The 16,078-nt window shown below is 36.5% G+C and overlaps 1 protein-coding gene across 2 annotated transcripts in view; it reads right to left on the reverse strand.

Annotated features, from left to right (window-relative positions):
* Positions 1 to 16,078, reverse strand: part of plppr1 (phospholipid phosphatase related 1) — an 86,890-nt gene that overhangs the window by 19,459 nt on the left and 51,353 nt on the right. For both annotated transcript variants that reach the window (XM_032569391.1, XM_032569390.1), the window contains exon 3: positions 6,622 to 6,810. In XM_032569391.1, the coding sequence (XP_032425282.1) occupies positions 6,622 to 6,810 (189 nt within the window). The remainder of the gene's footprint in view (positions 1 to 6,621; positions 6,811 to 16,078) is intronic.

Genomic DNA, 16,078 nt, shown 5'->3' on the forward strand with positions numbered 1-16,078 from the left:
CCTAATTAGCAAATCAATATTAATTAGGTGAAGTAAAGAACTCTACTTGTCAAAATTAATTAAATCCACAATAAATCGAACTTCTGCTTCTTCTGAAGCAGAAGTTGACAAGCTGCTTGCTACACAGTTAGCATCTTGTTTATACAGGAACCGTTTGCTAATTCATAAATTTGAAACGTAGAAACTCTTAATGTAATATGCAAAAAAATAAAAAGCAGTTCATTTTGTTTAATTTTTTGGAGACATGTTGCACGCATTATGGGTTGAATTTCTGCTGATGACTTATTGTGGTTTGCAACTAATTTGATTCTGGTACAGTTAAGCCCAAAATGTTTCATACCATTTGGAGATTTAGATTTAAAATTATTTTTATTCAAATAAAGTAATAAAACAAATGGCAAAGATCAGTTTTGAAAAAAGATATGTACTTAAATAATTTTATTTACATTTGATCAAAACCTGTTGTGCCAAAAATTATTTATACCTTTTTCAATAATCCACCATAGGAATATTTTTGGGGATATTACATTGTTTACATTTTGTTGCATTGCATAAGGGGGCAAAAAAAAAAAAAAAACATGTCAAAATATTTAATTCAGGTGACTTAAAGTATGGAAAGGGTATGCAGAAAAATATACAGAATTTCTTTTCCAAAAATAGACAAGGATTAAAAAATAATAAACTGTCACTGCCATTCCCATGCAGGGATATGTTGTTTTTTTTCTTGCTAAACTCCAACAGGCTGTCATGGGATCACCGCTTTCTCAAAAATTTCAACTGTGTTTCTGCTGGACCTGCATTTTTTCATAAACAACACCATTCTATCCATCATTGTCTTGGCACCGAAGGGAACTGGACCGAGTTTCAGACACTTCTTCACGACTGAACAAGTTTATAGACTACTGCTGGAATTCGACCTATCTAACCTCCACAGATCCTCGGTGATCCAGCCATGTGGAAAATTCTGCTTAAATTACTGTGTCTGTACTAATTGGCTAGCATCTCAGCCCTGTCGTTGTTCATTTTTATTGGCTGCTTCTTTGTTTTGTAAGACAAGTGGAAACAGATTTAAATGCACAGCCTCAGGTTCAATCTATACACCATTATAACACACAGAGGGCACAACTTAAAAAGTTTAGGGTATTCACGCATGGCTAAGGGACCTTTTCATGCAAATAGCAAGGAAGAATGACAGAAGTATAAACGAATGATAGGGAAATCAGTAGTAAGAAGATTCAGATTACTAATGAAGAATTTTTATTTAAAACCAAAAACAGATTCACTTTCACAGCAAAAAAAAGGAACTGTGACACTGATGAAAACTATCTGAGAGGATCAATATGTGATGCATTGTGGAGTGCTGACTCATAGTAACACTTAGCTTTAGGCAGAAAACTCAAGCAACGTGATGCGTTTTATTTGTGGCACAAGGATTGCTATGGCACATTAGATAAGCACACCCATAGCAGCACTTTCTTAAAGCATCAAAAAGATAATGACAATAAATAATTATAAACGCTCGAGACACAAAGAAGCATATGGACTGTAATATCTTATTGTAAAAGAACAGGTGGTGTGTGTCTAGGAATCAGACAGCTTTAACAATTACAACCATGATTAAGTGCTTCTTGATACTTTGAAATGAGTGCGGTGGATATCTGCTGAGAAAGAGGTGAAACCTGAGATAAGGAAAAGTGACAAAGTGTACAACTAAACGTTCATCATGCTCATCTTCCTTGAGTGGGCTTTAAAACATAAGATTAATGAAAAGAATAGTACTGGATAGAAAATGTAAAACAAAACACTTCTTTTTAAAAAGCTGATACAAAGTGTCCCACCATTATGTTTATACAATTTCGTAGAAATTGCAGGATGTATTTTCAAGCTTTCTGCACCGTCTGTATGTCATAAGTACAGACTTTAACATCTTTCAGGGCTTTTAAGACTTTTAAAGTGCAAGTAAACATCTTCCCTGTGATTGCATGGCAGGTATTTTTCTACAGTAGACATGATTTAAATTTGAAAGCTCTAAAAACCTGTTATAATAAAAGTATGTGATGATAGAAAGCAGGTAATGAGCTAACTGGTAGGTGGATGGGCCAAACGGACGGGTGGACAGATGCATGCATTTGACAGTGGGTTAGGGAATAAAGTCTGAAATATGTTTTATTACTTTATTTTCTTTGTCATACTTAATAAGACTTGTAAAATCATTCTATCAAAACTCACATTCCGACTTTTTAGAAACTATGTTTTGTACTGATGTCTAAGCACTATTAGCAGAAATACTTAGAAATATTTAAATAAAGAAAAAATTTAATTCTTTACTCTTGAATAGAAATGTATTGACCATAAAAAATGGATTTTCTTTAAAAAAAAAAAAAAAAAAAACAACAAAAAAAACTAAATCCTAAACAGAGTCTCTGAAGTAAGCCCAAGGGTGCTGAAGAAGCTCCTTATATCAGTGACACACAAACAATTATTTTCTCCACAGAAAATAAAGTGGCTACGCTTCACATACCACCACCACATACAGCACACTATTGCCAGCCGGAAATATAATTCTTCCGATTTCCGTTAAATTGCCAAGCCGACCCAAGGAGTTACCTCATTCAGTCTTCACTCTTTGTTGATCTGCACCAATTTTTGAAAAGTTATATGCTTGGTTGTACCAGAGCTAAAAAGATGGACCGAGAATAAACAGGGCAATCTGTTTCACAATTGATCTCTACTTATCGTAACATAACATGTGGGTGTTTTTATTTATTTATTTATTTTTATGATGCAATAAACATTTATTAAATACACAAAAAGTAGACTGTTTTTAATCCCAAAATCAACATTGATGAACTGAAATAAAAAGTGAAAAGAAAAACTGAAATTACTGTTATTCCATTATAGTAATTAATATACTTTAGATAAACAAAACAACCTCAAGTTGAAGAAACTTTTAAAATCCATATCAAGATTAATATTGTCACCAGTTTAAACAATGTTAATACTCTTGCATAACACACTCTTGCAAACGTTTGTGGTCTGTTTTGACTCATTACTTCACATGCTTATCACTATAAAATTGGAGAAATTAATCAAACAAAAAAAATACCTATATTATGGTTTGTTTTGATAATGGACAGGAATCCAGTCATGATGTCTGGAATAAAGTGTAAGAATGGAGCAACACTGCCACCTGGTGGCTAACTGCTGCAAATTTCACAGGTGGTATTTCTAACCAATAGTCTTTTGACATGGGAAAAGATTACCAACATTAATAATTACAAGTGTCAAGATGAGCAAGAAAATTAACACAAAAATATAAAGGGGGCATCATTTAGCATGGAATGGGAACAAAATAGTAGACGAAAATTAAAAGAGAAACAAATAGAAGAGGTTATCGTGCTTGAAAAAGACTTAGATTATCAGCATTTACTGCCAGATACCACATAAATTTTTCTGTGCAACGATCGGTTGAGGAAGCAGCATCATTGCTAATGACCGAAAGACGCTGAGCACATTGATAAATATGGCTGGATCTGCATGGGAGACTGCACTGGAGTCTCTACAGCTCAACATTTCAAGGTAAGTATTTGTAAGCACCATCCATGCAAAAAGTCATTTCAAAAAAATAATTAATGAGGTAGGAACTCTGTAAAATACAAAGATGCAAATTCAAAATAGATGCATAACATTTAACATTTATTTAAAAACACAGATTTAAAGAAACAAATGGTTTCTACATAGCTCAGGTTTTCACATTTGGTTCAAGATTCTAGAACCAATGAGCATTTTAAAGAAATGCTTCATGCCTTTGCTTTATTTCTGAGTAAACAGATCTCTCATGACATGGGTGATTAAAGATACTTTTACAACAATCTAAAAATAAAATCATGTGCTAGAATTCTTTGTATCCTGTTTTGCAAGAAATATTCTTTAATTAAAGACTTTATTAAATGACAAAAGTTAGTCTATAATGATGTGTTGGTTTGTTATAGGCTCTGGTATCTGTAGCCTCATTGAATCTAGTTCAACGCCAATCTCACTCTTTGCATTTTTGGGACCAAAACTTTCTTTTCTGTAATTAGCTGGAGAAAATTCTGACCCACTTACTAATTTATAATATTGACACATCGATGCTGTGGCTGCAGTGGACTGTGGTCATGAGGTGAAGCAGAAATAAAAAGTCATGCATCATCAAGTTACCATAATCAGAGCTAGAGGAAGCTGATACGAGATTAGCCATCAGGTTGCCTAAAGATAAAAAAAAAAACTCTACAAGGGATCTGTGTTTCCTAAGATTTGCAATTACTAAATGACAGAAAGTAGCCCAAAGCTGCCAAGGAAGAGGAATGTGCAATAGCTGAAAGAAACTCAACAAAAAAGACCAGTGGGAGTGTTTGTTAGAGTAAAGCTTCACACTTCAGTACTGCAATTACCAGCAAATGTTATGCTCAAAATAAAGATTAGGCCCAAACTTCAGGATATGACCAGGCTAGAGCAATTTCATTTCTTCTTGTTTTATGATTAATGGTTTCACAACTTTAACAGGGTAGAGACAGATTTACATAGGTTAAAGTGCTAACTTTATAATTTTTCCTTAAAGAATGTTTTAAAATTACTTTCAATATTTGCTGACCTTTAAAAACAGTGTTGTACTTGTCGCATTGCTTTCTATCTTCCAATATTTTCTAGTGTACTGAAAATCATGTGTTATATAGGTCAAAACATGGGAAAGGAAAGGAGAATTGGGAAAACACCAAGTCCAGGCATGTCTGATATGTGTGTCAGTTTGGATACGCTTCTGTTCAGAACAGTGCATGGGCACTGGGATCAAGTGTGTGGAATTCACAATGTTCAATTGTGCTAGAATGCAATTTTGCTGTGATGCCACTATCCCATTTTATTTACCGTATTTTCCGGACTATAAAGCGCACCTCTACGGAGCCCCCTAGTGGACATGGGGAATTTTTTTCTTTTGGTGTTCCCTCGCAATACTTTTGCGTTACCTCGCAATACTGTACTGGTCAGTTATGCAGCATAATTGAATACTGTAAGCCTTTCTTATGGAGGGTGCCGTACTTTCTGCTTTAATATAAGGTTATGTGAGTTTTTTCCATGAATGTTAGTATCTTTTTGTGAAATATCTGAAGTTTTATATATTTCTTTAGGATAGAAAGGCACCACAAACCTATGATATAAACAGAAACTTTCCGTAAGCAGGAAAGAAATAAAAATACATCCTAATTTGGACTATTTCTGAGTTATTATCGTGGGTAATAAGTCATCTGACAGTTTTGTGTCTCTGTTGTGTTCGTAGTCTGAATGGTTTAAAGAGCTGCTTTCAGTGCCGCTCCATCTTAGCCTTAACAGACATAAACATGCAGTAAAAAATAAATCGATTTTCAATCTGTTTTTTGCACCAAACAGTTAATAATAATAAGTGAAAATAAGTTTTCACTGAGGCTCTGTAAGAGCTATATGAATGAAATAAGTAATTATTGATATGACAGGAGCAGGCGACTTTGACACTTAGGTGTGTCGACGTGGGAGTGACATCACCAGGTACGAATGGGAAGGATACTGGCTTTGTGTGTATTAGGAAGCATTGAGCAGGGTGGTCAGTCCTTGCAAAGTTTGGAGCATGATCATCAAAATGGAATAAATCGATAATTGTGACAGAACAAAGAAGAGGTTTGGAGTTGAATGATACACGGACAGATGAGATTGTCCGAGTTAACCCAGTGCGGCCCTTTACCATCATTAGTTTGTCATGTTTTTAATAATAAAAACTTGTTTATTTTTCTTTTTTACACATGTTCAAGAAAACTTTTTATCATGTTGTACTGTTATTCCCTCACCAAAAACATACTTGTAGTGTTGCTTTGATTCTTTCCAGCATGTTTGAGAAATCCTTTAATCTCCCGTGGAAACCATACAGGGGTGCCTGAACGTGTGATCTCACAAAGCACCAACTATTTCCACAAAGCTCCTCCTTGGAGCTGCAGCCTCCAGGTGAGCTTCCACCTGACAGAGCACACCTCCCTCTCGCCTTCTCCTCACAGCTCCTCTAGACTAGTGGCAGCAGCAATTAGAGAACACCTGGTGGAACTGTGTGTCTGCTGAGCTTATCAGACCAACTACATCTCAGTGCAGTAGTTATAAACAGAGTAACTGACAAGCATGACTGTGATGATGTGTTGGAGGGGGAGTGTTGGAAATAGTAGGAGCTTCTTAAAGAGACAGAGGCCAGTTTTAAGGCGCCAAATTGTGAAGTCAAATTTTTTTTAAGTTATGTTGAATATATACATCATTTTTATAACAACTGAAGGTAACAAGGTTAGCTGATTGTGCTGTAAAATGGCACAATTTTCCTGGAAAACACATAATACCAACCCATTAATAAAAATATAAAATGTGCAAGTATTTTATTTTAAATACAACAAGATATAGTTAAAATATTTCATTTTATTAAAAACCAAAACTTGAAATTGTGGTAAAACAATAAAAAGAAAAAAAACAATCCAGGCACCACATGCATATAATCTGTAATCCAAAATATAACAAAGCCATAAATATGAGAATTATCACAGGACAACTTTAGTAGAATAATTTTTTTTTACTCACTATAACAGTGGGAGCAGCAGCGACCACGCAGTAGAGGATGAGGGGAGGGACGAAACTGGACTCCTCAGTGCCGGGGTATGGCTTCATCAGCTCGGCGTCGTTACAGAAGAAGCCCTGCACGTGTACACTGAAGAGGTCCGTGCACTCCATGTAGTAGGCCAGGAGCACGGTGCCAGACATGATGACGAGCTGCACAAAAAACATGTCGGGGCCAGATGGACGGAGAGAGCGGGAGAAAAGTGAAAGAGAGAGTTGTTAGCTTTTACTGCAAGTTAAGGCTGGTCTGATACAGATTTTAGGTTAAGAATCTGTTTTCTTGAACAGGACTATTCAAGGCCGCTTCTTGAACGTTGCTCTTCTCTTCTCTCTGAGGTAATAAAGCACATTTGAATCAAAACAACATAAATCCTCTAAAATTGTACATCTTTCTTCCTCTCTCTCCCCTTTTTTCCTCGATCACATGCTAACTCTTGTGATGCAAACCCTCCGCCCCCAACCCCTTCCACCCCACACACACATGCACACGCACACACAAACCATCATCATCCCTTTCCACTTCCCTCCCTCACCCCCTCATCCTTTTATCCCACTATCATCATCTTTTTGTCTCTGGCCTCCTTTTGATGTGTTTTTCTAAACGCAGCTGCAGGCATCTTTCATTTATATAAATATATTTTGTTTATATATAGCTTCTTTAGTCACCGATAATGGACCGGCAGTAGAACAGAAGATGCACCACACTGCACAGCGGGGCTTTCAGTGAGGTTTCTAAAAATCAGCTGCAGTTGTGCTTTTCATCCGATGATGTGCTGCAACTCTAGCCAATCGAAGGAGCCGTTTGGGTTAACGTCAAACAGGACAGATGAAACGATTTCATGCCATAAAGCTGCCAAAAGCACTCCATAAGTTAAGCAAGAAGAGAAGGCTATGTGGTGACAGTGTTAAATTTAATTCTAGTTTAGGACAATCTGTACACTGGACTGTAGAAAAGCAGAGAAAATGTGTTGCATGCAGACAGCTGGAAAAAAAAGACACATTTACCATTTTAAACAATGCAATAATAGAGGTCTGTGTGATCCTGGAAGCACGATCAAGAAAGCAGTGTGTAGTACCTGTGTCCAACACTAAGTGTCACTGTCACTACAGAAACTGATTCAGTCCATAAGACAGACATCTGATTTTGTTGAAATCTACCAAAAATATTCAGTAGATTTCCCCAAAATTCATGTAACTAGTGTGAATACTGATCAAGGACATGTTGAAGTGGCACTGAAATAACTAGAACTCAAACTGTTGTCGGATGGGTCCACTACAGACCAGCTTTAAACTTTTTGTTCTTCTGCGTTTGTCTTTTTATAGACGTATGCATGGCCAAGTGCTTCTAGTAAAATCTCTCTTTTCAGAAATGATTCATTAACAGAGCTATGGCTGCCATTAATCATGTGAACTCCCTCTGGTTTTCTTTCCCGTAGAAAGTACCTCTGGCTCAGGGCTTGTTTTTTTTGTTTTGCTGCGTCAGTTTTCTGAACTGAGCCACATAAGTTTTTCGTTCCTGTCATCTCCACCCATTTCCCTGCCATGGCAGATGCTTCTCAAATTGATCTGGCTCTACTGGAGGTTTCTTCCTGTTGAAAAAAAATTAGCTGTTCACCCACCCTGTTACCACATTCATGCTCATGATGACAAATTGCTGTAAAGTCAACGACAAAATGCCATCAGCAGCTGAGTTAAATTGATAACCTTTTCCCAATTTATCTTAAATGAATAGCTGTAACATTTAAACAACAAACTTGCGATTGCTTTAAACTATGCACATTTCTGCAACAAAGCATGATCTCTTTAGAGTCAAGCCTCTTTTTTTTATATAAAAGTATTTTAATTAAAGTTAATTTTATAGTAACAGTCTACAGGAAGTCATCCGGAATGTTGGTGTTCTGAAAAAACGTGTGTTGATGGTTAACAGTGTTGCATTGGCTCATCCAGTCTTTTAACAGATGGCTATGTTGTGGTGTCCAGGTGTGAGTGTGTCTGTATGTGTGTGTGGTGCATGCTTTATCTGTGTGTGTCTATGCAAATCTTTGCTTGGTAACAAAATATGTTCTTCCAAATGATGCAGCGAGTGAAGGCATATTTTACAAAGATCACATTGGTAGCTGTTGCTCTGAAAATCTGAAAACTTTTAATTGCACTTTATGAATAAGATGCTTATTTGAAAACAATATGCATTCATATAGTCTATGTACTGATAGTAAATTGTCACAAGAGTGCCCACAGCTATCAGTAACAAGCAAATTAAATGTCAGATTAATACAAATAATCTTGATGCTTTTCATAATTTTGAACACCTTTGCAAATAAGCTCCAACTATGCAAAGATGCTTGTTATTCATAGTTTAAAATGCAAATTCCTTTACTTCCCAAAATGTCATGTAATGCACTGAAGGAATGCAGAAGTGTCAGGCTTAGGGGGAAATGCATATTAAAAAGGCTCAGACAAAAGAGATCTACAAACATAAAGTAAAGAATATTGCAGCACTTTAAAAAAAAAAAACTTGACATAATGTTTTACTATATATTATGGAGCTTTAAATGAAAACAATATTTTGCTTGAACTGCAACATATGCCTTTGGGGAACAAAATAATTCAAAAACAGGAAAATTCCAAGTTGGAAGACACAGAATATGAAAGATGAATCAAAAATCATCAGATGACCAAAAACGATTTTCTGCTTGACTGACTCCAGCCAATGACCGTCAGAGTCAGAGATTCAAAACTCGAGTATTTTTTTATGCTGATCACATTACATTTTATTGTTGTCTATGTACTCTGCACTATATTGCTAAAATGCCACTTAGTTATATTTCCCTGCACTACAAATCCCAAAAGCCTAAAAGGAACTAGTGAGCTACTAAACATGAGAAGCATCATCAGGCTGTTTCAAGTTGCCAATATGGGCCACGAAGGAAAAGCAATTTCTGTTTTTCCAGCTTCAACTGTCTCTTCGGTTCTCGTGTCAACAAGTCCGTGACAAAACACGTTTGGTCGTGAATTAGTGCTATAATTACCTTTGGATAAAAATGTCAAAGTGTGGTAACTCCAATGAACTGAAAATAGAGGTGCATTCTAATCCCTGGTGGCTGCTTTCGCTTTTCTGTACAGTCTTCATGAGCTGGTTTTATATGACAGTTCTACACCTGAACAAATGTCTTTCTGCAGCTTAAAGTGTAACTTATAGGTCTATTAAATTCAGTCTGCAGCCCGCGTCATGCTACATTAGCAAAGTGAACAGCAGACCGAAAAGACTGGCAGTCATAAAACGGTTCCACGGATATTCTTTAAATGTTAGAGTAAAACATGTACCTTGATATACAGAATACCACAAGGTATCTGGACAAGGGGAATCCAGGACAAAACATTAAATTCCAAAAATAGTTTATTAATCATAAAGTATCATGATAATAAGGTCTTGAACTAGCAAATTATCAAAACAAATTGGACAGTGGTTATAATCCTTTTAATAAATTAGTCGGTAACACTTTGATCTGCCTAATTAAGTGTAGGTATGCTTGCAGAGTCAAAGAAAATTTATGGTTTTGTACCACAAAACAAGCTTGAAATTATTTACTCTTTTCCAACAGAGTACCAGAAACATTGTGAGGTTTTCTCTAGTTATGTATTATTTGGATGATGGTAGTAAAGAACACTTCGACTTATTCCTCAGTTACAACCCCTCCACCCCCAAAGTTTTACATTTATTTCAAAAATAAATAAATGAATAAATAACTCTCTTAAATAATTATGCATTCATTCTAATACTGAATTATTTAGAAGTCTGACTGGCAGTAAAATTGAAAATTGAGCACAGTTACCATCTTACCTTCTTTCTTTTCATCTTCAAACCCTTTTTTTCAAAATTGTCCTCACTCAGCTCTATCCTACTTTTAATAACTTGCATACAACAAATCTAACCTGAATTGTCACCTCCACACATCATAAAGTCAGACAGAAAGATCTTACAAAGATCTTATAAATCCTGCGCAAACTCACAGATTTTCAGTTCACTGTCAAGTTATGTTAGCAGACTAGAGAAGATACTGACAGAAATAGGCATCCAACTCTAACCCGTCAACTACAGAGCCTGGCATTACAGTTTTGATGTCAAACTGAAGCAACATGAGAGCTATTCTTTCGGATTTTCCTCAGCTTTTGCTAAATTTACTTTAATTCTAATGCTATCTACCATATTATAAATCAGCACTATTAAAATTAACAATGATTAAGATATTATTTTAAAGCATTAACAAAAAGCAAAATCTGTTTGCAAAGTACAACTAGTGGAGTAAAGGTCTTCTTTTTTTTATTGAATTCTGCTCTATTCTTGGACGCCATGTACCATATTCCTTTAGATAAAAAAAATAAATAAAAAAAATCAGACAATTATGGGATGTTTTAGGCTTCAGATGGTTTCACAACTAATTTGAAATATAACAGCCTGTGCTTACAGCAGACTTTTATTGAAAGGAAGCAGAAACTCTCCACTTGTCGTCACTGCTGCATTTCCTGTCCAAACCATCAGCTTTAATTAGCCCATATGCTGATCAGTACCTATCCAGAATGCAGTTACCTGATGGTAAATCCCATTGCTCAGCAGTGCAACCATGAAATAACTGATAAAAAAAAACCATCAGATCCTGTGAATCACTGTTGACTGTTTCCTTGCTTTGGAGATGACAAACACGGTGATTTCACATGCTGGAAAATAAAATGCTGAGCAAGATAAAAGAAACATTTTTAAAGGGTTCAGAAGCCTACTGTGCTTATTAAAAGTGCTCACCTCCTTGGCTGCTTTACCCTTTTTAAAAAAAAAAAAATTGACTGATTTGACAAAGAGAATTTACAAAACCTAACCGTTTGATATCAAAGTCGAAACTGATTTTTACAAAATAGTGACAGATAAAAATATTTCACATAAAATAAGTGATTGCATAAATATTGACCCACTTCAAGTAAGCATTTAGTTGAGGCCCCTTTGGATATTTCGTCATGTCTCAATCGGGTCTTCTCTTCAGGACGCTGCATTTATGCTCCATTCTTCCAGGCAAAACTGTTCAAGCTCCATTATGTGCCATAGAATCAGCAGACCTTTTTTAAGTCCTGCCAAAAATTCTCTGTCAGATTGAGGTCTTGGCTTTGATTGGGCCACTTCAGAACATTCACCATGTTAAATGTCCTCAAACAACTTCTGTGTAGCTTTAGCTGGAGGCTTCAGGTCTTTGTCTTCCTGGGGAAAGGATGTTGTCCAGAGCCGTAGTTTTCTTTCGCCCAGGATTTCTCTACAGTTTTGCTGCATTGAATTTACCCTCTACATTTACCAACTTTCCAGGGCTTGATGCCAAGAAGCTTAAAAGCTCCATGTTGTTCTCAAAGAACTTTCTTAAGATTCACCATCAATTTTCCCACAGTTTTTTTAACCTGCTATGAGTGACTTTCTCATTGCAGCACTGAACTAGGTCAGTCACTTCAAAGAGGTTGAATATTTATGCAATCACTTATTTTATGGTAAGTATTTTCAGTTACTTGTCATTATTTTACAGAAAAAAATGTATTTTTCCGTTGAAGAGGGGTTTTTTTTGTAATATTTTGTCAAAAAAATCTAAATTTTGTCCATCATAGGAAATAAAAAAGAAACACATCCAAGGTGGTGAGCACTGTATATTACTGACAATATAATGCTGTTTTAAGATGCTGCTCTAAGGCTTTTGTTTTTTAACAGAAATCTGACGAGTCTACTTTGACCCGTTTTTAACAAAATGTATGCCTGCAGCTTATTATGTAACTTCATTCAGAGTATATCCGTTTTCACCTCCGTCTCTACAGATTGCCTTTTCAGATCTGCCTTTGTTCATGTCAAATAAGCGATGTTTTACTTCCTTCCTGTTTATTTTTCCCCCTTCCACTCTGTCTCATCATTGCTTCTTATCCCCTGTGTTCCAGCTTCCTAGCAAACAGTTTTCTCTCTTTTAGTAACATTGTTGCTTTCGCTCTGATAGTGTGAGTTTCTTCATTGCAGCAGAATGTCATGGAAGCAAAATATAATCAGGATTTTAACTAACAGACGAAAAAGTGCCACAAGTGGCATGTTCAAGAATAACCATCTTTTATGTCGCACAGCCCCTGGCACTGAGCTACATGTTCGTCGCCGTATCCAATCAGGGTGTTTTCTTTAGGTCATGTGACAGAGGCATCCTTCTGCCTTCTTCTGTTTGTGACAGGCAGGGTGAGGAGGAAGGAGGGAGAATAAAAAGGACAAAGACACAAGTAAGCAGGGAAGCACAAACAAAAATAGGAAAATGAGAGACGAATAAATTAAAATAATTTTTTTTTTAAATATAGTTAAGCTATATTTAAAAGGAACGAGCTTTAGCTGTGGCGTTAAAGGAAGATGTTGGATATTACAGAGACATGAACCAAGAAAAGCTAGAAAATCCTGAGAAAAACATATATAAAACAGATATAGACAGACCTATGACAACAGAATAATAACATGGAGAGCACAAGGTCATTAAAACAGTGTTTAGATCAAATGACATTAAATAGAGCCCTAAAATGTACTTGTCATTGTAAGTACAAATGACCTACAATATCTGTGCTACTTAAGCAACTGTATTATGTTCGAAATAATAATGCAATAACTAGAAAATTCCTGAAGAAATTTAACCGGGGCCTGCCAAAGTGTGCCTGTCGGTTTGGACCCAGTGTTCGGATGCTAAAAATTAGCATCAATGCTAAGATTAGCTACTGCGCAAGACAGTGACCTGACCTGAGAGAAAAAGATAATGCAAGGTAATATTATTGCATCACCTATGGCGGTGCACTAGTGGAGGGCAGTGAAGTGCTAATGTTTGTGCTAATGTTAATGTACTGCCTTGCTATGAAAGGCAGCGCACTAACCTAAGAGAGAAAGATAATACAGGCTAAAATTATTGCACCGCCTACGGCCGTGCACTAACCAGAGGGGAGTATTAAGGCTTTTATTTTGAAATTTTAAGTATACTTCATTTTAAATGTCCAAACTAATCCCATGAGTAACAGTGATTGGGTTAAATCGTTTCTATAATGCCCAAAAGAGCAATTACCTGATGTAAAAATTGTCAATGCTTTTATTTTGAAATGTTTAATAAGCTTCATTTTAAATGGCCACACTAATCCCATGTGTAACAATGGTTGGGTAAAATCAATTATAAAATGCCCAAAACACAAGTAGTTCTAAAGGCCAGCTCAGTCCTCCTCTGTAGTAACTGACAGTTCCGCCATGTTGTAGTCCTAACCTTGAGTCATTGTAGTTCTAAAGAGCAGCTCAGCTGTCGCGTGATGAAGCAGACAGGAAGAGACAGAATTCCAGTAGTTTGAAGTAGTTTGTTTTTCTGAAAGATCTGAGAGGAATATTCAGGCTTTTATTTTGAAATGTTCAGTAAGCTTCATTTTAAATGTCCAAACTAATCCCATGAGTAACAATGGTTGGGTAAAATCAGCTATAAAATGCCCAAAACACAAGTAGTTCTAAAGGCAGACTCAGTCCTCCTCTGTAGTAACTGACAGTTCTGCCATGTCGTAGTTCTAACCTGCATGTTCTGCCATAGTTAGAACTACAGTGATGCGTTTTTGTAGTCCTAATCAGCTGCTCTGCCCTGTCCTGTTCTTTGTTCTGTTGCTATGGTAATGAAGCTCGTCTGTCAGACACTCAGGGCTGACAGAATTCTATTTCTTTGAGCCAGCCAGTTTGACAGAAAAAAGCAGTCCTAACAACTCCTTCCCGTTCGGGAACCGTGATACGTACTTGAAAACCGTTTGAAGCATCTGAGAGGGCTATTTGTCGTCTCCAATAGTACCACGATTCATATTCTCTACCTCACTCACAGTAATAACAGCGATGAGAGAAAGATGGTGTGTGCTGAGCTCAGAAATTTTTCAGAAATGCATGGAAGTCAATCTGTGACTATCCTCAGAGGGATATTGAGGCTTTTATCTTGAAATTTTCAGTAAGCTTCATATAGAATTGTTGTTTAGGTTAAATGAGTTATTTACTGGCAAAACAGCCAGTAGTTCTAAATGGCAGCTCAGCCCTCTGTTTTAATTCAGTGTTAGTTAGAACTAGAGATATGGCGTTTTTGTAGTCCTATCTATTAGCATTAGGTTAAAGGCTAAAGCTAATAGATAGGCACTATCTGCGCAAGCCAGTGCCTTAACCTGAAATAACAAGATAATGCAGGCTAATATTAGGCCCCAATAAAGAGACGTTTTATTAGGTGTGGAACAATAGGTGCCTGCCATGCAAGACATTCTTGTTTTAACCTTCTTGTTTTCAAGAAGGTTAGGGATACAAATTTTCTAACCTTGAAATGTTGAAGATTTTAGAAATTTGGAATGAAGATGATGTCATGGAAAAGAGAACTTCCAACTACAAACACTTGTTTGGATTCTTGTTGGAAAGAAAGAAAATGGTTAAAATACTAGTGAAAACCATTTTTTTTTTAAAAAATAGTACTTAACAGTTGATTTCTTTTTACATAAAATCATGGTAAGTCTGGCTATTTTTAGACCAGGGGTCACCAACCTTTTTGAGACTGGGAGCTACTTCACAGGTTCAGAGTAACACGAAGGGCTACTTGTTTGATACAGACATAAATTTTCTTTACAACAAAAATTCATTTAAGTAAATATGATTACATGCTGCCTGATCATATTAATGTTAGGGACTATGCACAATAGTTATCAGTAAGGACAGCTATGGTTAATTGCTATATTGTGGTCAGACGTTCTTAGTTCAGAGTTTTAAGTTGGTGAGGTGGGGAACGCCGAAGCCTAAATCTTATAGGTCAGTTTTCTTTTTCTGTGAGTTAAAAATGATGACTGGAGTTTGAACCACTCATCATTTGAACCTCAGGTTCTGCCTGAGCTTTTTACAGTGCGCGGTTCTGGCGGGTTGTCGGTTTATTAGCTTTTTTGTGATTTTGTGAACTGAACAGCTGACGGGTCACCTGCGGGCTGACACAAGCAGATGTCGAAAAAAAATGTCTGACAGATTGGAAGGTACAAAACTATCACTGCACCTGACCTGCAGGAGCACAACCACCTCTCCAACGCGCAAACATCGGCACAAAACTAAACCACTAAAGCAGCGCACCCTTTTATTTCTTTTTTCTTTTTTTTTACACAAACGATGCTAAATAATAAAGACATTGAAGCGAAGCAGTGAGATCCACGGAAAGAGGAGGATTGGCGAAATCTTATAACTACGGGAGGTTCAAACTCCACTCATCATTTTTAGCTCACAGAAAAAGCAAACTGACCAATAAGATTTAGGCCTTGGGTGCCCTTTGACCCCCACAGACTCACACTGATGCGCGCTACATACAAGATGTTTTGGCACAAAAGAACTTTTTCTTCTCCATAATTT

The sequence above is a fragment of the Xiphophorus hellerii genome, chromosome 8 (genome assembly GCF_003331165.1).
Source record: "Xiphophorus hellerii strain 12219 chromosome 8, Xiphophorus_hellerii-4.1, whole genome shotgun sequence".
NCBI classification, from domain to species: Eukaryota; Metazoa; Chordata; class Actinopteri; order Cyprinodontiformes; family Poeciliidae; genus Xiphophorus; species Xiphophorus hellerii.